The 18,829-nt window shown below is 49.3% G+C and overlaps 2 protein-coding genes across 2 annotated transcripts; both read left to right on the top strand.

Annotated features, from left to right (window-relative positions):
• The first annotated feature begins 945 nt into the window (after nucleotides 1–945).
• Nucleotides 946–9,966, top strand: LOC148657029 (scavenger receptor cysteine-rich type 1 protein M130-like). The gene is made up of 7 exons (XM_088644411.1): nucleotides 946–1,502; nucleotides 3,432–3,743; nucleotides 4,514–4,828; nucleotides 5,774–6,091; nucleotides 6,735–7,055; nucleotides 9,021–9,335; nucleotides 9,608–9,966. The coding sequence occupies exons 1-7, from the start codon at nucleotides 1,436–1,438 to the stop codon at nucleotides 9,964–9,966; spliced, it is 2,007 nt and encodes a 668-aa protein (XP_088500537.1). The 5' UTR covers nucleotides 946–1,435.
• A 1,020-nt stretch (nucleotides 9,967–10,986) lies between these two features.
• On the top strand, nucleotides 10,987–18,342 carry LOC148657028 (scavenger receptor cysteine-rich type 1 protein M130-like). Its single transcript, XM_088644410.1, has 9 exons — nucleotides 10,987–10,993; nucleotides 11,179–11,493; nucleotides 11,595–11,663; nucleotides 11,925–12,233; nucleotides 12,405–12,527; nucleotides 13,508–13,606; nucleotides 14,236–14,307; nucleotides 15,046–15,132; nucleotides 15,841–18,342. Exons 1-9 carry the CDS (start codon nucleotides 10,987–10,989, stop codon nucleotides 15,972–15,974), a joined length of 1,215 nt encoding a protein of 404 aa, XP_088500536.1. The 3' UTR covers nucleotides 15,975–18,342.
• Nucleotides 18,343–18,829: the final 487 nt, after the last annotated feature.

Below are 18,829 nucleotides of genomic sequence, written 5' to 3'. Positions count from 1 at the left end.
ACATCGTATAGTTCCATCCAGACATTGTGATCACAGCGCTACAAATTTAACATGATGCCCACAGGCCCTGGGGGGACAAATTTAGTCTAATTATGTGTTAATAGAACTTTTCCTGCACAATACAAATGATGTTCCAGTCTTATATATTGTGGTCTCTGTTATCTAGTTTCATTGCTCAACTGGTGACTACTGAGGCCAGATGGCTTGAGCTTCACCTAAAGCAGGGGTCCCCAGTCCCAGTCCTGGAGGGGGCGCTGTGTCTACAGCAGGGTGTCCAGTCCCAGTCCTGTAGGGGGCGCTGTGTCTACAGTAGGGTGTCCAGTCCCAGTCCTGGAGGGGGCGCTGTGTCTACAGGGTTTCTAGGTCTTGCTAAAACAGGTGCAGCTGCCGGCCTGGGTAGATTTGAAACTATTAGAATTAAGTTAAGAGTTGTGTCAGGTCACCGTGAACCCAGCTTGACTGAACACCTGCAGACACAGCAGCTCCTCCAGTACCGGGACAGAAATGAACATAAACACTTGAGTGGAATTAAATAGCTTTCTTTATTCAGTATCACTCAATGGTGGCACAGATCATAGGGCCTGATGCCTTATAAAGCCTCTGTTGGCGATAATTCACAGAAGGGAAGATGAATTAAGGGAGGGTAAAAATTAATTAGAAAAGAGAAAAATTAAATAGCAGAGGCTAAAATGAATTAGCAGAGTTAAATTAACTCCATAACATGGGCAGCAGCAACAGACTGACAATGGACTTGAAAGACAGACTTTCAGGATTTTCTTCTTCTTGGATATATATGCCTAGTGTTTTAACATATCCTGATGGGGACAAACCCCCATGTGCATTTGGGAACCAGCAGACATGTGATTCCTTGCAAATTATTTCAACCGAGAGCTGAAGAGGGAATTTCTATGACAAACTACGTGTGGTCCCCAAAATGATTAGTTCGTTAAGATAAGATAAAACTGTATTGATCCCGAAGGGAAATTGAGGAAAATGTGCTGGCTGTGTAATAAAAACTATGCAGCCAGGTGCCGTGAGGTTTGGTTACCTGCTTGCCTGTGATTCTCTGCTTGCCTCTATGCCTGCCCTGTCTGTGAAATGAAGAGCTGTGTGACCTGATCCTTGCTCACTCTCTCTCTCTCCTGCAGCGCAGGGCTCGTCACTGCTGGGAGGGGTCTACCTGGGAGCAGGCTGTGTGTCTTTGATATATATGGACAAACGTGACACAGTCCGATGTGATTTGCCATCTGCCCTATTTGAAGGTTTCCTGCTGGCAGGCTGAAAAAGGCAAGGCAGAGTGTGATTGGTGATGGATGGGGGCCATGATATAGCTAAGAGGCTGGGAAGTGAGAGTCTCAGCTCAGTTGCCCTGTGGGCTCGGGTGTGAAGTCGGGGGTCTCGGCTGCAGTCAGGGGAGGGCTGGTCCGTCCTGACGATGATGGAGAGCCGCCTGTTCGTCTTCGTCTTCGCTCTCGCTGTCCTGGCGCTGCCCACCTCAGCCGGTAAGTACCATAGTCTTCCTCCTCTCCAGGCACAAAGGGACTTGGAGGGCAGAGGGTCAGGCGTGAGCTCAGGTGATTCATCTGCAATCTTTCCTGTCACTCGCTGGCGTGAGCCTGGGCTCACTGGACTTCTAAACACCATCACTGATTAATCGGTATTGTGTGATAAACCATTTTACTGGAAGAAACTAGTGAGAATTGTAGTTGTAGAAGAAGGACCCTTCTTTACCTACTGCTGTAGAGGTAAATATAAACGGGGTGAATCAGAGAAATATTCAGTGTTTCATGAGCAGCGCTGGTGTGCTGGGGCTCTAGCAGAGCATTAGGAGAGGGGCATCCTGCTCAAAGAGCTCTCTGAATTCCCAGGCAGGCTGTCCAGATTGACTGCATTAGGATTTGTTGGGGCTCCGGCAGCTGGGTTCAGGAACAACCAAGTGTGATCACAGCAGTGTTCAAGAACAACCAAGTGTGATCACAGTAGTGTTCAAGAACAACCAAGTGTGATCACAGCAGTGTTCAGGAACAACCAAGTGTGATCACAGCAGTGTTCAGGAACAACCAAGTGTGATCACAGCAGTGTTCAAGAACAACCAAGTGTGATCACAGCAGTGTTCAAGAACAACCAAGTGTGATCACAGTAGTGTTCAAGAACAACCAAGTGTGATCACAGCAGTGTTCTGGAATAGCAAGATGTGCTCACAGAAGTGTTCAGGACCAGTCTGGAGTGCTTACAGCAGTGTCCAGGACCAGATGGATGTGCTTAGAGAAATGTTTAGGAGCTTGTTCACAGGGGTGTGCTCACAGCTGTGTTCAGGAACAGCTGAGTTGTACTCACAGCAGTGTACAGGAGCAGTGGGGGTGTACCCATAGCAGTGTTCAGGACCAGATAGGTGCGCTCACAGCAGTGTTCAGGCACAGTGGGGTGTGCTTATAGTGGTTTTCCTGAGCAGCAGGGGTGCGCTCACAGCAGTGTTCAGTGTTCAGGCACAGCAGGGTGTGCTCACAACAGTGTTCGGGAGCAGCAGGGGTGAGCTCACAGCCATGTTCAGTGTTTGGGAGCAGTGGGGGTGTGCTCACAGCAGTGTTCAGCAGCAGCAGAGGTGAGCTAACAGCAGGAGATGGGGGGTTGTACTCACAGCAGTGTTCAGGAGCAGGGGAGGTGTACCCACAGCAGTGTTCAGTGTTCAGGAGCAGTGGGGGTGTGCTCACAGCAGTGTTCAGGAGCAGTGGGGATGAGCTCACAGCAGTGTTCAGTGTTCAGGAGCAGCGGGGGTGTGCTCACAGCAGTGTTCAGGAGCAGCAGGGGTGAGCTTACAGCAGTATTCAGTGTTCAGACACAGCAGGGTGTGCTCACAGCAGTGGTTGGGAGCAGCGGGGGTGAGCTCACAGCAGTGTTCAGTGTTCAGGAGCAGCGGGGGTGTGCTCACAGCAGTGTTCAGTGTACAGTCACAGCAGGGTGTGCTCACAGCAGTGTTCAGGAGCAGCGGGGGTGTGCTCACAGCAGTGTTCAGTGTACAGGCACAGCAGGGTGTGCTCACAGCAGTGTTCAGGAGCAGCGGGGGTGTGCTCTTAGCAAAGGGAGTAAATAGACACCACAACCCTTCTTTTAATACTCCATCTAGCCACTCCAACAGTAATGCCTGAGCTCAGACAGGACTGCTGATAATAGCACTGACAGAGTTCCTGGCATTCATTAACTGCTAACAACCAAATGAGCAGGACGATCTGAAGGGCCAGCTCTCGTTTGTGACCTGCCTTGTGTCTTTGCGATCAACAGCTGAGAAAATTCAAGACCCACTGGCGATTGTGCCCGTTCAAATGTTTTCTGGCGAAAAGCTTAGGCCCAATGGAAAAAAAAAAAGTTCTGAGCAATTCCACATCAAACAGCGCTGGTGGTGAAGGACACTCCCTCTCGCCCCTGTCCCCCAGGCAGTGACGTGAGGCTGGTGGGCGGTGCCCACGCCTGTGAGGGCAGGGTGGAGGTCCTGCACGCGGGACAGTGGGGGACAGTGTGTGACGATGGTTGGGAGCTGAAGAACGCCGCTGTGGTGTGCAGGCAGCTGGGCTGCGGATCCGCCGTGTCGGCACCAGGGGGCGCCCGTTTCGGACCGGGGTCTGGACCGGTGTGGCTGGACGGGGTGTCCTGCGAGGGGACGGAGGTCACACTGAGCCGCTGTGTTTCAGAGGGATGGAGTAACATGAACTGCGATCACAGTGAAGATGCTGGAGTGATCTGTTCAGGTAGGGGATCGATGGCGGTCTCTCGAATCTCGTGTGGATCCAGTCCACAATTTTACAAATTGAAAAAAACAATACATCGGTCTTTATTTGAATATCTGATATTTATGATGAAAATACTGGAAAAGCTTGATCTCTGAATTGATAGCAGAGCAGCAGTATCCTATGAAGTCGACCTTCTATACTATTTAATGTTGTCTTTAATTTATTTAGCTGATGTGTTTGTCCAAAGCAGCTTCCATTTGTATCTGCGAACACAATCGTATCTGGAGCGATCTTTCTCAGGCGTACACGAGCTGTGCCTCTCCTGGGATTTGAACCTCCCACCTCCTGAGTTCTGAGCCCATAGCCCTGGCAGCCCTTCTACAGTGGTGCTTTTCCAGCTCAGCTAAATATTAACCCTAAATAAATGTTTTGGATCAACCTCTGGAATCGATTCTCATCCACACTGTTGCAAGGTGGTTCTGTTTTTAGCCCAGTGGCATCTGATGGCATAAATGTAATCACTCAAGCTTTAAAAATCTCACATTTAAACTCAAGCTCAAAAAACTATCTTACTAGCAATAGCACAAAAGTTCAGAGCCCTAGGGCAGTTTCTACTCTTCGAGAATAAGGTGAAAGATCAAAAATTGCTTTGCTGGACAGTGACTGATGGATTTCTCCAGCATCGGGGAAGTTTCGTCCTAGTTACAGCTTCTCTCTTAGTTTGTACTCTGCCTCTGGACGTGCTGGTTGTTTTCCTAACCTGCCCTTCTGCCCGACTGTCATTCCAGCTGAACAAGGAGTGCGTTTAGCGAGTGGAATCCATCTCTGCTTCGGGAGGGTGGAAGTCCTGTCTGAGCAGACCTGGGGCACCGTGTGCGAGACGGACCTGGACTGGCCGGGCGCAGAGGTCATCTGCCGGCAGGAGAGCTGTGGCCGCGCTAAAGAGGTCCTTGGGGGGGCCTATTTCGGAGAGGGGTGGGGCCTAATCCGGGCCGAAGTGAGGCGCTGCCGCGGTGACGAGACCCACCTGTCGTTCTGCCCATTGTCCACCAGGAGGAACCAGAGCTGCACGCACAGAAGTGATGTGAGCGTGCTCTGTACAGGTGAGGCTCGGAATTCGCTCTGAAGCCTGTAACAGTCTTCTACATTACAGTGGTGCAGCACTTGCCCAGGCATTTAAACTAACTTGCCTCTTAATTTACATCAGGGACTTCCTCGAACAGTTGAATGAAACAAAAAAACTCTTCACAGTGTATCCAGTTGTACAAATACAAAAAATAATAATCCGCTGGTACCCTCTTTTCTGACCACCCCATCATCTCATATCGCCGACCACCTAATCTGCGTGACCTTCTTGCTCACAGCTCCCTTGACCGCCCTCAGCAGCCATCCACACCAGGCACTTTCCCCTGCAACAGAGCTCGCTGTATCACCTGCAAGTACACAGCCACCACCACACTCATTCAAGGCCCCTCAGGACAATTCCGGATCACCCAGATGGCATCTTGTACCTCCTGCAACCTTATTTACTGTATCTCTTGCAGTAAATGCCCGGCCATCTAGATTGATGAGACAGGAAGGAGACTGGGAGACAGTTTCAGAGAACATGTTGGGGCTCATGTGAAGATCAAAGATCTCTCCAAGCTCATAGTTTCCCATTTCACCTCTGACGGCCATGATCACACTGATCTCTCCACCTGCGTTCTCACCGAGGGGTTTCTCAACTCCTATTGCAGAAAGACATCCCAACCAAAATGACCCTGAAACTAGGATCACACCTTCCCCCTTCTCTGAGCGACAGACTCGTTTCCTTCTAATCCTCTCCCCTGTCCTTCTCCCTGCTTTATCAGCTGCCAACTTGCCTCTCTCTCTCACACCCGAAGACGGCTCCGCAGCCGAAACGTGGTGTTTCTTTTCTTCTCTTTCCAGCAGGGAATAAGCCTTGGCTTGTTCCTCTGCCAACAGTAGCTGTTGCTCTTGTGCTCTTGCCATACTGGAGGTGAAGTGTTGAGACCGGGCTGCCGAGAGCTGTGGTCCCTGTCTTTCAGGCTACACGGGGCTCAGGCTGGTGGGCGGCCCGGACCCCTGCTCTGGCCGCGTGGAGCTGCAGTGGCGGGGCGAAGAGTGGGCGGGCGTCTGCGGCCGCCACTGGGACCTGAGAGACGCCAGCGTCCTGTGCCGGCAGCTGGACTGCGGGGTCGCGGTGGCGGCTGCCGGACCGGGAGCGCTCGGCGTGGGGTCCGGCGCGGCGTGGAGAGATCACTTCGACTGCGAGGGCAGCGAGGATCGCTTGATGGCGTGCCGGGGGTTCGCCCTGGGGCAGGGAGAGTGCCCGCCCGGCGCCCGCGCGGAGGTCACCTGCTCCGGTGAGTGCGGTGGAGGAGGGGGGGGGGGGGGGGGCTCGCACAGAGCGCCGACGTCACCCCCCCCGCCTCCGAGCTTCTACAGTGCGGAACAGCTCCTGGGCTCTCGGCGCGGTGGACTTGTTTAGGGGTCGAATACCAGCAGTGCCAGGGAGAGCTGCATGTAAACAACGATGTTGCGTCTGGAACACGCCTCTCTCTTCTAAGGCAGAGCCCAGGTTCTCTCAGCCTTAGCCAGGGTTCAAAAACCTGAGACGCTTGGGTCTGCTTTATCCTCGGCACTGAAATGACATCGCAGTCAAATAAAAACATATTCTCTTAATGTCAATATTAATATTTTTATTTTGGATGATTATTATTATTTCTTACACTCATACAGTGCTTTTCTGGACATTCCACTCTAAGTGACGTGCAGCTGATGGATGATCCCTCTTTTCCTGAGGGAGGGTGACATCATTGGTGCCGAGCCCTGTACGTACTGTACTGATACCGCGTGTTTCTCAGGCTTCTCTGACGGTGGCTGCTCTTCGACGCTGTCTAACACATCATTCCTCCCTACCTGTCAGCAGTAGGGTCAGAACAGCAAGGGGCAGCTGTATTGTCAAGCCCCCGAGAGTTATCGGTTCCTCCGCCCTGCTGTCCTCAGGGTCGTCGTTCCTGGTGCGGGACGTCCGGCTGTCGGCGGGAGCCAGCCGCTGTGAGGGCCGGGTGGAGGTGCACCACGGCGGGACCTGGGGGAGGGTCGTCCAGGACTCCTGGGGCCCCGGAGAGGCCTCTGTGGTGTGCAGGCAGCCGGGCTGCGGCGCCGCCGTGGACGTCTTCGGCTCCTCTCAGTACGGGACAGGCGAGGGCAGCGTGTGTCTGACCGGCATCCGGTGCTCCGGGGGAGAGTCTCACCTGGGGAACTGCAGCTCCCCGCGGACACAGCGCTGCAGGACCGAGAGCAGCGTCGCCGTGGTGTGCTCACGTGAGTCTTTCCTGAGCACAGACTTTATTTAATGTTTAATTCAATGGTCTAATTGAATCGGAAGAAGTCTAAGTCAACAGACGTGCCCAAAGTTGAAGAATCAGCCACTAGAGGCCGCCAAAAGCACCTTTTATCCCTGTAAATAGACTCACTGGGTGCCAAATATTAAATTTTTTGATTACTGGTGATGGGTGGAGAAGTGCATATTCTCACTTGGAATTTAATTTGTGTGTGTTTGGTATATAAGCACGGTGCTCGGGAGTTGGGATTTTGTGGAAAAAGCAGATTGATGCGGTTTGCTCAAGTGAGTTGAGTTGTCACAGAAGCAGAAGACGGAAGCAATCCTAAGGACTGGACGCACGCAGTCCAGTCTCTCTCCATCACTTACAACAAAAAAACACTTCCAAAAGGGCGGCCCTTTCCAGAACTGGCCAAAAAAACAAAGACGCTCATGCCGGGATTTTCTTCCATGCTGTCTCAGCCCGTACTTTCCGTGACGTACAGTACTTCCTCCGCACAGTCCGGTGTCGTATCCGATTCAGTATCGACAGGAAATCTGATCCCACTCTGAAATGAGGGCGTTCCGCAAAACTTTCCATGATAGAGACGGGGGCTTAGTGTGTGTTTGTGCTTTTGCTTATTACAACAGGGTTGAAAGGAGCCCGTTGTTTGTGCGCTGATATCAGTCGCCTGGTGTATTTTATACATTTGCAAGGAATTAGAGTTATGTAAACCTTTTACCACCACCACTTGAATGCAGATTGAAGTCATGTTTGAACAAGACAGGGAGACCGAAAGAAAGAACACAAAGTTCTGTATGTATCCCTTGTCCTCATGGATTACATAGTGATGGATGTAAGGTCAGCATCTAGCTACTGTCGTCATTTGCAGTTCTCTGGATTTGAAAGTGAGCAGCAACAATGGGTGAGGTGTTTGCTGAGCTGTAGTGGTTCTGAGATACACTGAGACACATTGATCAAATGGATTCATCTGATTTTTCTGAAGTAATTAAATCCTTGGTAAATCATCAAGAGTCTTGATCAGTGAGAAACCAACAAGAGGCAGACGCAGGAGAGACACATGGAAAGAGAAGGGAGAGAGAGGACAAGGAAGTTCCTCGCCTTGCAAGAGGACCTTGTTCGCTAAGTACTGGAACCTTTTTTTAAAGAGCTTGCTGTTCTATTATTTAACAGGAAACTTGATTTCCCGTTTAAAGAATCCCAAGGTTAAAAACGTTCTCTCCTGGCTAGTGATGCAATTATAGACCATGGAACCAGATTCTGATTCATTTTGAAGTATCTGGATTTGTAGGAAGAGAGATTCAACTCTAGGTCACATTCTATTTCATTTAGAAGGCAGGTCTGTCTCTCCTGTTGGCCTGTTTAGGCGTTATGTAGGAATATTTTTTAATACTGGTTAGCAGTTTGGGTTTTTCTGTGTATTCAGGATGTAGGCCTCTGAGATGCCTGTTTGTAAACAGAGTAAGTTGTATGTGTTATGTAGTTTGTGTTATTGTTAATAAATATTTGTTTATCCCAATTTGCCTAATTTATTAATCTTTCGCCAGAGCTTTGTCAGAGAATGAAAAACTCGGGTGCTTCTAACTACACCAACTTCTGTGGTATATTCCTGGCATTTTTCTGAAATTTGAGGGATCTGATTATTTCAATATTGATTATTCCACTTTCTGTTTTTCTTAACCCCCATATTTGTGACAATATAAACATTAATCAACTTAAATCATTTTATATATGGATGGTGAGAAAAATCATTTGTGGAATGTGGAACATGCGTGGAACATCAGGAGAGTGGAAGAGATATCAGCAGCTCATGTGCATTTCAGAGGGGGATACAGATTTCCACGGGCTACTGAACTGGACAGGACACTGGTTCTCTTCCTGCTGCCGTATAGAGGAAGCACACAACTCTTTCTGAAGTGTGATCGCTGGCTCTGTCTGCTCCCAGACCACAGGTCCCTGCGGCTGGCCGGGGGACCAGACGGCTGTGCCGGGAGGCTGGAGGTCTATCACCGCGGCTCCTGGGGGACGGTCTGCGATGACTCCTGGGGCCCGGCGGACTCCCAGGTGGTGTGCAGGCAGCTCCAGTGCGGGACGGCCCTCGGGGACCGGGCGCAGACCTCCTTCGGACCGGGGACCGGACAGATCTGGCTGGACGAGGTGGGCTGCGCGGGGAACGAGTCGTCTCTGTGGGAGTGTCCCTCGGCGGGCTTGGGACAGCACGACTGCGGACACAAGGAGGACGTGGCGGTCGTGTGCTCAGGTACCGAAACCTTAACTTGATCAAACTGCCGCTGTGCAGGTCTGTCCAGGGCGCGGTCACTCTGGTACGTGATTGTCTAGAACCGGGTCAGGTACTGAGCGAACGATGAACATTATATGACTATATGACACGCCATTGAGCCCACATCTCAGAATGCCACGTCCGGTGATGTCAATGACTTTGAGAGAAACCGGCCTGGAGAAAATGGGAGGTGTAAAATGTCAGAGCGGGAGCTGTGTTTCTTCAGAAGGGCTGTCCTGTTGTGTTGGCAGAGCACAAGCAGCTGAGGCTGTCCGGGGGCTGCTCGGGGCAGGTGGAGCTTTTCTACAACGGCAGCTGGGGCAGCGTCTGTAGCAACAACATGACCGACCTCGCGGCCGCCGTGATCTGCCACCAGCTGGGGTGCGGAGACGGCGCGGGAGTCGGAGAGACGGCGTCCAGGCTGACCGGCGCCCCCCGGTGGCTGGACGACATTCAGTGTCGCCGGCAGGACTCCGCCCTGTGGCAGTGCCCGTCGTCACCGTGGGGCCAGACCTCCTGCCGGGATAACGAGGTGGCTGAGATCACGTGCTCAGGTACTCGGCTCGTACTCCTGGACCGCTCTGCTCGGCCGGTCCAGCCCCTCCTGTAGTCTGAAGTCCGAGTTCTGCTGGTTCTGTGAAATGTGGAGCAACATGTGCAGCAGTGTGACCTGTGTCTTTTTTCTGTTGGATCTGTGATACGAAGTTAAGTGTCCCTTAGTATCCTTGTCCCCTCTTCCTGAATCGTGAGCTGTTCTGTTACCCATCACCCACCTCTATTATGATGCAAAACTGGTTCTCACAGCTGATTGGCTACACACCATGGCCACAGCCAATTAACTGCACCGATGAAGTCACAGTCAAGGGGCGAATTACTTTGCTGAGCTTTGTCTAGTAATTGGTTATAATATTTGAAGAAATAAGGTCTCCTCTCCAGCAGGATGGGTTTCATCACAGCCTGGGTGTAAATACTAAAGCTGCAAATTGTTTGAAATAGGTGTACATATATTCTTGTTAGATGTATCTGTAAGATGATGTGTCTTTATTTTGTAGAAAAAAGGAAAGATTTTATTTGAACCTTGTTTAGGAGAGCTTGCCGTTCTGTTATTTTAGGGATCTGATTTTCTTTGCAAAGAATCCCCAGGTTGAAACATTTTCTTCCAGTTAATGTTGCCTTATTTGAATGGGAAATTAAATTCACTTGCTTTGGGGGATCCAGATTTTCATGAAGTGGGATTTAGCCCTGGGTTGGATTCTCTCTTATTGAGGAGGCAGGTTGATCTCTCTTGTTGGCCCGTGTAGCTGTTATGTAGGATTTGTGAATACTGGGTAGCTGTCTGGCTGATTAAGACAGTGCTCAGTACCTTGTATGTTGTATCAGTAACTTGTATCTTGTATGCTGCGTTGTGTGTTACTTTGTGTTATTGTCATTGTTAATAAATATTGGTTTGTACCTGATTTATTACTCTTACACCAGAGGAACGAAGAGCTCAGGTGCCTCTAACTATGCCGAGTCCTAGGGTATACTCTTGGCATTTGGGGGTTGTGATTATTTAATTATTGATTAGCCCACTCTGTATTTTGCTGGTTTCTTAACCTCCATATTTGTAACAATGTAAATCATTTTATACATGGATGGTGAGAAAAATCATGCATCCCCGAGCATGGAAGAGAGATATCAGCAGCTCATGTGCATTTCAGAGGGGGATACAGATTTCCAGGGATACTGAACTGGGCAGGACACTGGTTCTCTTCCTGCTGCCATATAGAGGAAGCACACAACTCTTTGTGAAGTTGTGATCGCTGGCTCTGTCTGCTCCCAGACCACAGGTCCCTGCGGCTGGCCGGGGGACCAGACGGCTGTGCCGGGAGGCTGGAGGTCTATCACCGCGGCTCCTGGGGGACGGTCTGCGATGACTCCTGGGGCCCGGCGGACTCCCAGGTGGTGTGCAGGCAGCTCCAGTGCAGGACAGCCCTCGTGGACCGGGCGCAGACCTCCTTCGGACCGGGGACCGGACAGATCTGGCTGGACGAGGTGGGCTGCTCGGGGAACGAGTCGTCTCTGTGGGAGTGTCCCTCGGCAGGCTGGGGACAGCACGACTGCGGACACAAGGAGGACGTGGCGGTCGTGTGCTCAGGTACCCGAAACCACAAAGTGATCAAACTGCTGCTGCAGTTTTGAAATAGACACATATCCTCATGAGATGTAGCTGCAAGATGACATGGGTTTTCTTTAAAGGTGAAAGCAAAGATGTACCAAGATACAATACCTCACTGCCGGGAAACCAGACTCATGAACGCAACCCAGGTGAGTCCACTGAGCACTGTGTACATGCACTGCCCTATGTGAGATTCAAGATTATTTAGATATAAGAACATAAGAAGGCTTACATACAAGAAGAGGCCATTTGGATCTGCTAGCTTGTTTGATAGACAGTAGTTTACTTAAGTGAGGATCTCATCCAGCTAGCCAGGATATCGGCTTCAACAACATGGCCGGGCTTCTTGTTCCACACCCCTACCACCCTTTGTGTACAGAAGAGCCTCAGACTCTTTATTCGCCTTCCAGAGCTGGCGCTGCGCCTGGTGGGACCCAGTCACTGCTCTGGCCGGGTGGAGGTTCGGTTCGAGGGCTCCTGGGGGACGGTGTGTGACGACTCCTGGGACCTGCAGGACGCCCAGGTGGTCTGCAGACAGCTGGGCTGCGGGGCGGCCGTGAGGGCCGTGGGCAACGGCTCGTTCGGCAGGGGACACGGCGCCATCTGGCTGGACGAGGTGAAGTGTGCGGGCGATGAGCGCCACCTGTGGGACTGCCGCCGCTCTCCCCTGGGACAGGGCAACTGCGCACAGAAGGAGGACGCTGGGGTCGTCTGTACAGGTGAGCGGGGAGAGGGTGAGACGAAAGATAGCTCAAATCCAGTCCTGAAAGGCCCGAAGGTCTCTGGTTCTCTTTCCACTTGAGGCCTCAATTAGCTAATTTGACAAACAGCCTTTCCTTTTCCTTGAGACCCAGCGCCTCTGTTTATACCATGTCTTCCTGCCCACCCAGAGGTGCTGCCAGGGGGCGGCCTGTCCATGCCGCTGATGGCGCTCCTGCCGCTGGGCCTGCTGCTCCTCGGCGCGCTCCTCGCCTTGGCCTGGCAGACGCAGCAGAACCGGCAGCTGAGGACAGGTCAGGCGGGGTCTCCTTCTGCCCACGGGCAGATCTCGCACACACACAGACCTGCACATGCATTCACACACTTACATGTACTCACACGTGCACTCAGACATACACAGATTCACTCACACCCATGTGCACAACCTCATACACATGTATGCACACTCAAACTCAAACTTGCATACGCATGTGCTTAGCCTCGCTCTCGCACATGCACTCGTACGTGCACTCGCACTTTCACACTTACACGGTCACACGCACACGCACTCGCACTCGCACTCGCTAGGTACACAGACTTGCATTTCCGCATGCACTCACGCACACACACACACTGGCACTCGCACATGCTCGCTCACACGCATAGGCACACATGTACACACACACACGCACACACATGCATGCACACCACGACTGTAGAAGTAAAGTGGGGGAGGCTGTATCTCAATGTCCATGATTGATAACACCTCCCCTTGACTGCTACCAAACCCAACCACACCTATCACCATGCAAGGGCTTTTTGTACCCAACACACCACTGATTAAACCCATGTGAGAATGTGCACTTCACCCCTGGTACCAGTCATCTAATCCAGTGGCCCACAACTCTGCAGCTCTTCATTCCAGCTCAGTTTAACGATCTAATTGAGAAGAAATCAATTCATAGTATAATATTAATGCTTTTCAAAGATTTTCATCTGTTGGTGTTTTAAAGAGACCTAGAAAACCTGCTGGATTCTGCCCCCACAGGGACAAGAGTCATGCACTTCGTTTAGCTCCCACTGAGATTACATGCTCTTCAATAAAAGCCCTTTGGCGCCTCTAGTGGCACGCCAGCACATCTGCAACCACTTCATAGGCCTGCCTGCCACAGATCCAGTTAGCCCGCCAGCATGTCGCGCACAATCCAGAGAGGGACAGGACTGAGGAAGGACCGGCCAGTTGTTGCTGTACAGTTCAGACAGGAGGGCTGAACTGTTTCCCTTCCCCTCTCAGCTGTAGCCCGGAGAGAGATTGCTCTGCGGCAGGACGCCGTCTATGAGGAGCTGGACCACAAGCTGTACACGGTGAAAGCGTTCGGACCCCCCCGCAGAGGTGAGGAGAGAGAGCGTCTCGGAAACTACCCCGGGCCTCCACCCGCGGCTCACGGCAGGGCAGAACTAGCAGCCATGCAGCCCGTTTGATTGTTTATAGATAATTGATAACAAGGTCTCATCCAGCTGTGTCGTGAAAGAAGCCAGGGTAACGGCCTCAAGAACATGGGCTGGCAGCTTGTTCAACACTCCCACCTCTCTCTGTGTAAAGACATGCTTCCTGTCCTGACTGGAGAATCTCAGCCAGCTATGTCTTTTAAGAAACCAGGGTTTAACGCCATGACTGCAGAGCTTGCTTCTCACTCTCACAACCCTGTACGTAAAGACGTGACCCCGGTTCCCGCTTTTAAATGCACTTCTGTGAGGTCTGCACTTGTGTGGGCTACAAAGTAGTTCCAGCTTGTAACTTCCACCTGGTTAGGTATGTCTGGTTACATAACTTCAGTGAAAGGCTTATGTTTTAAAGGTAAAGGTACTAATCTTTCATGAACTTGTAAAGTATTTTTGTTCTTTTGGAGCAAAAACAAAAGCTTTTTGCAGAACCTTGCAAATGTCTTAGAAACTCTCACCTAACACTCACTCCTCATGTTGAGTCATTGCCTGAAGTCTGGCCTGCTTTCCTGCTCACAGGGAGACTCCTGTTTGAAGAGCCGCCCTCCGACTATAATGATGTGGAGTTCAGGGAGGGGCACCCCAACCCAGGTAGGGCTTCTGGTCCTCAGTTATCCCACAGTGCACCACACCAGCCCTCGCTCTACCCCAGGTAGGGCTTCTGGAGTCAGCAGAGGTCACTGGTCCTCAGCTATCCCACAGTGCACCACACCAGCACTTGCTCTACCCCAGGTAGGGCTTCTGGAGTCAGCAGAGGTCACTGGTCCTCAGCTATCCCACAGTGCACCACACCAGCACTCGCTCTACCCCAGGTAGGGCTTCTGGAGTCAGCAGAGGTCACTGGTCCTCAGGTATCCCACAGTGCAACAAACCAGCGCTCGCTCTACCCCAGGTAAATTAATTTCAAGATTTAATTTATTACTTTGCATAGTTACTAAACACATCTGACAATACAGCACAGCACCATAACTGCTGACTTCAAATTCAAAATTAATTTTCCTTCAAATTAACTGCTTGTTAACTTAAACCCTCACCCCATTTGTCAAGGGTGCTGGGAGGCTTTTCTTGTCCTCCTGAGACCTGACAGAAGCTGGTGACGTCATGCTGTAAGAACCGTTAGTTGGACTAACATTGGGGCTGTAACAGCAGCCAGACAGCCCTGCGATTGCAATTCTGAGACTGATGAGCAGCTCATAACAATGATCATTTCTGACCTCTGTCCCTACAGTATATGACTATCTGGTAGATGGAGAAATCTTCCCCTGTGTTATGAAAGACTATTCAAGGGCCCAGCAGGTTAATCATTCTGCATCTCGCTGTGTGGTTTAGGTAAGGCAACACCCCTCCTGAAGGAAGAGGCTCCAAATGACTATGATGACGTTTTCCCTTCCAGCCAGGGTCCAGATGTGGTGTCAGGTGAGACATTCCCAGCTAGAATTCCGGCAGATCCGTATGTGATCAGGCGTGACTGCCCTGCTCTGCCACTCACAGGGAGACTATATTGATCCGGTGCTCCTGTAGTGCCTGAGGTCTTAAAAGGCAGCACAGTGGTTGCTATCACAGCCACTGTCCACTACATTGATACAAATTAGGGTCTGTCAAAAAAATCGGGAGTGGGACATAAAATATTTTAAATAAATGAATGGTAAAAAATGATTTGGGATTTTTAAATGTATTTTATATCTTAGTCCAGCCATGTTGTTGAAGCCGATACCCTGGCTTCCATCAAGACACAGCTGGATGAGATCCTCCATTTAGGATAGGAGACTTCTTTACACAAAGGGTGGTGGGAGTGTGGAACAGGTTTGCCAGCCGTGTTGTTGAAGTCGTTATCTTGGCTTCTTTCAGGAAAGGGCTGGATCTGGGATCTAGGCATCACTTAGCTACTAATTACCAAAGTGGGCTGGATGGGCTCTCACGTGTAACTGTTCTTGAGCCATTAAATGTTCAAGCATGAACTCTTAGGGTTGGGTTTCCAAATGCTTTAAATCAATAGTCTACATGTTCTGTGTTCTGTACGTCTTCACACATGATCTGTAATTGTAGCTGGAAACTCTGACACTGTCACGTAAAGCAGTTATTGTACGTCTGTGCCCGAAATCAGAGCATGTGTATGTCCAGCAGGCACTGGCCTCACTGCCCCTGGCGTGGAGAGTGTCCGGACCGCAATGCTGTGGGACGAAGACATTCCGGCTCTTGACAGGACGGACTACGACGACGTCGGGGTGCAGGCCTCTGCCAGGGGCCGAGCGCCGTGAGAAACAGTCAGATACCTTCAAGCGTTCATGACGGGATTCCATCTAATCTGCTTTGCTATCCTGTGCGCACGCTTGCGTTGTCATGTCCTGCAGCCCGAGAAGCTTGATCCCACCCACGAGCGCATCTCAAGTATCAGCTCTTAGCAGTCATGGCAGAATTGCTATTATCTGTTTCTATATTCTAAACCCTGATGCTTTCCGGGAAGATTTGGAAGGTCTTGGCTCTCAAGCTGGCCTCAGGGAGACTCGCTCTGGAAAGTATGATCTCCCTTTTGTCACTCGTTCTTTTTTTAACCTCATGAAAACACGAACAGCTCCTTGCCCAAAGCTGTGCAGAGCAAAGTTTGAATGTTTGAAATGATCAGATATGTAAGAAAGATATCGCCCTGTCCACAGTAGACCCCCTGGGGGCAAAATCATGTTTCTCCCTCAAAATCTTTCAGATATTTCAACTAGGGAAGGGAGAATTCTTGTCAAAATCGACACTTGAGGAATGCAACACTCTTGTACACATTACATTATGACTCAGCGAATGTTTTTACATATAATTACAGGATGCAATACACTTAAACATACTGCTGGAGCTCAGATCCCCTTATTACAGGCTGCCAAACAGTGGTAGCGAAACCTCTGAGGGGACCAGATATAGGTGTTCAAATTCCCCATAGGAAAAGGCAAAGTTAGCCCAGTGAAATCAGTGAGACAGGAACCAGAAGACAGAATGTAAACTGCATGAAAGTGCATTTTAAATTTTTTTTTCAGCTGGATAAGATCTTCAGGTCAATTAACAACCTATCAAATGAACTAGATGGGCTGAACGGTTTACACCATTCAGTTGCACTTTTAAGCATATGTGGTTGCACCTCGTAGCTGGGCAATTTGTTATTTTCCATAAAGAATCTAAAAGACATGCCAGAATGTCTTCATTGAAATGTGGCTAAAACGTGAAGAAGATCTTTTGATCTTGGCCATCTGTTTTTCTGACGCAGTCAGCATTCTTGTACAGCAGGGTCTGAGATCACTGTTCCTAACGTTCCTAAGGTTGAGCTCTCACGAAGGTTTTGCTGTAAGGGAGAGCTCTTGACCTAGGTGTGATTGTACAAGGACACTACTGCCTAATACTAATACCTGGAAGGGCAGAATGTTTTTAATGCAGAATGTATCACATTGTATGTGTGAAAAAGAAAGAGGGGATGTAGATACAAAATAATAAGTCCTCTTCTCAGATTAAAGGAGGAGTGAGAGGGGTCTAATGGTGCTGATTACACTCAAACGTCTTTCTCAGACTAGGAAAAATCCCCCAAAACAGAGATATTTAACATTTGAAATACAATTGGATATCCTCCAGATTCCTAGAAACATAATGGAGCTGTTTATTTATTTTTTAAATCAGCATTGCCATCAAAACAGCCTGTCGCTGGTTTAGTCTGGTCTAGGTTCATTTTCTTTTACACAGATTCATATCCTGATGTTTGAGTCCCTGTACCTCTGTTAGACTGACGCTTTTATTCCACACTGGGAAGGGTGGTAGGGCTCCACTTCTGAAAAGGAAAAATGACCAATATCAAAATCAGGGATCCCCAACCCTGGTCCTTATTCTTCTAAGTCACCCTAAATCACCTATTTATAGATCAGGAAGAGTTATTTCAGAAATTGATCAATAAAGTAATGTTTTGATGAAGGGAACACTGGTCCTTGAGACCTGAAGGATATTCTGATTTTTGTTCCAGATGATGTGTAAGCGAACTTCATTTAACCCCCCGGTAAAATTGTTGCAGATAATTAAACGCCATCTGTAAAACCTCTCCACAGTCAGGGTTTGTTGTAAACTGATATAAAGCATCCATCACAAGTTTAATGTTGTTCTGATTCTAAACAGAACCCTTTACTCAGATGAATATTGTCAAATTTAAGTCACTTTGCGTCTGTGAAAGCAAACGATTTTATTGTCTACATTGAGAACGGTAATAGGTTTCCAGTTCTGGTAAAGAATTACAGATTTAGTTACAGTGATAGGAACATGTCTCATTGGAGAGCTCCTGACTCCGGGTATATCGTGTCACAAGAAAATACATAATATATAGCGATCTCAGAGCATGACACAAAATTCAATTTCCTCTTGCTTTGCCTTATGGAACAGCTTTGATAATCCAATAACAAGGGGATCTATATTCATGTGTGATACATTTGCCACACTATCTGTAAAACAATTTGTGACCAATTGATTGATTTCAGACAAGCACAGACACGTGTAAAAGATCTATGTGTGTCCTGAATGTACTCTGTCAGCTCGTGCATATTTTTAATTTTTAATTTTACTTGCAATTTTGCTGTTCTCCAAAAAACACAATAAAATATTCTCATTGCATTCACTCTGTTGTACTCCCTTCACTTTTTGGCAAATAAGAGGAAAATAGAAATGATGAGGCACTGTTCTTAGTAAGGAAAAATATCAGAAAAATGATTTATGCAGTACCATTCAGAACTCTAAAACCTCCTACACAGACAAGTGAGAAAATACAGATACAGTACTTCACTTTAATCCCCAGATTCACTCAGCTTTTTCTATCCCTGAACAGATAACTATTTCCTCTTTGGCAGTATATTACAGATATGATGGGTGGATTATATACATCAATGGAGGGGACATGCATGTGAAATCCATCAGTTTCGCTACAAACACCCTTGTGCAGGCAGGTCGAATGTCAGTGCCAGACCACAGAGAGCAAGAATAAGATACTAACAGGAAGACAGTGCAGGTGTGAAACTTGACTGTTACCTCAGGAGCTGCAATTAGTTGCTAGTGCCTTCAGTGTCTGTGGGCATCCAGGTTCAGAAACCCTGCTCACAGCGAG

This window comes from Lepisosteus platostomus, chromosome 8 (genome assembly GCF_059453375.1).
Source record: "Lepisosteus platostomus isolate fLepPlt1 chromosome 8, fLepPlt1.hap1, whole genome shotgun sequence".
NCBI classification, from domain to species: Eukaryota; Metazoa; Chordata; class Actinopteri; order Semionotiformes; family Lepisosteidae; genus Lepisosteus; species Lepisosteus platostomus.
This window is presented reverse-complemented; position numbering and strand designations above follow the sequence as displayed.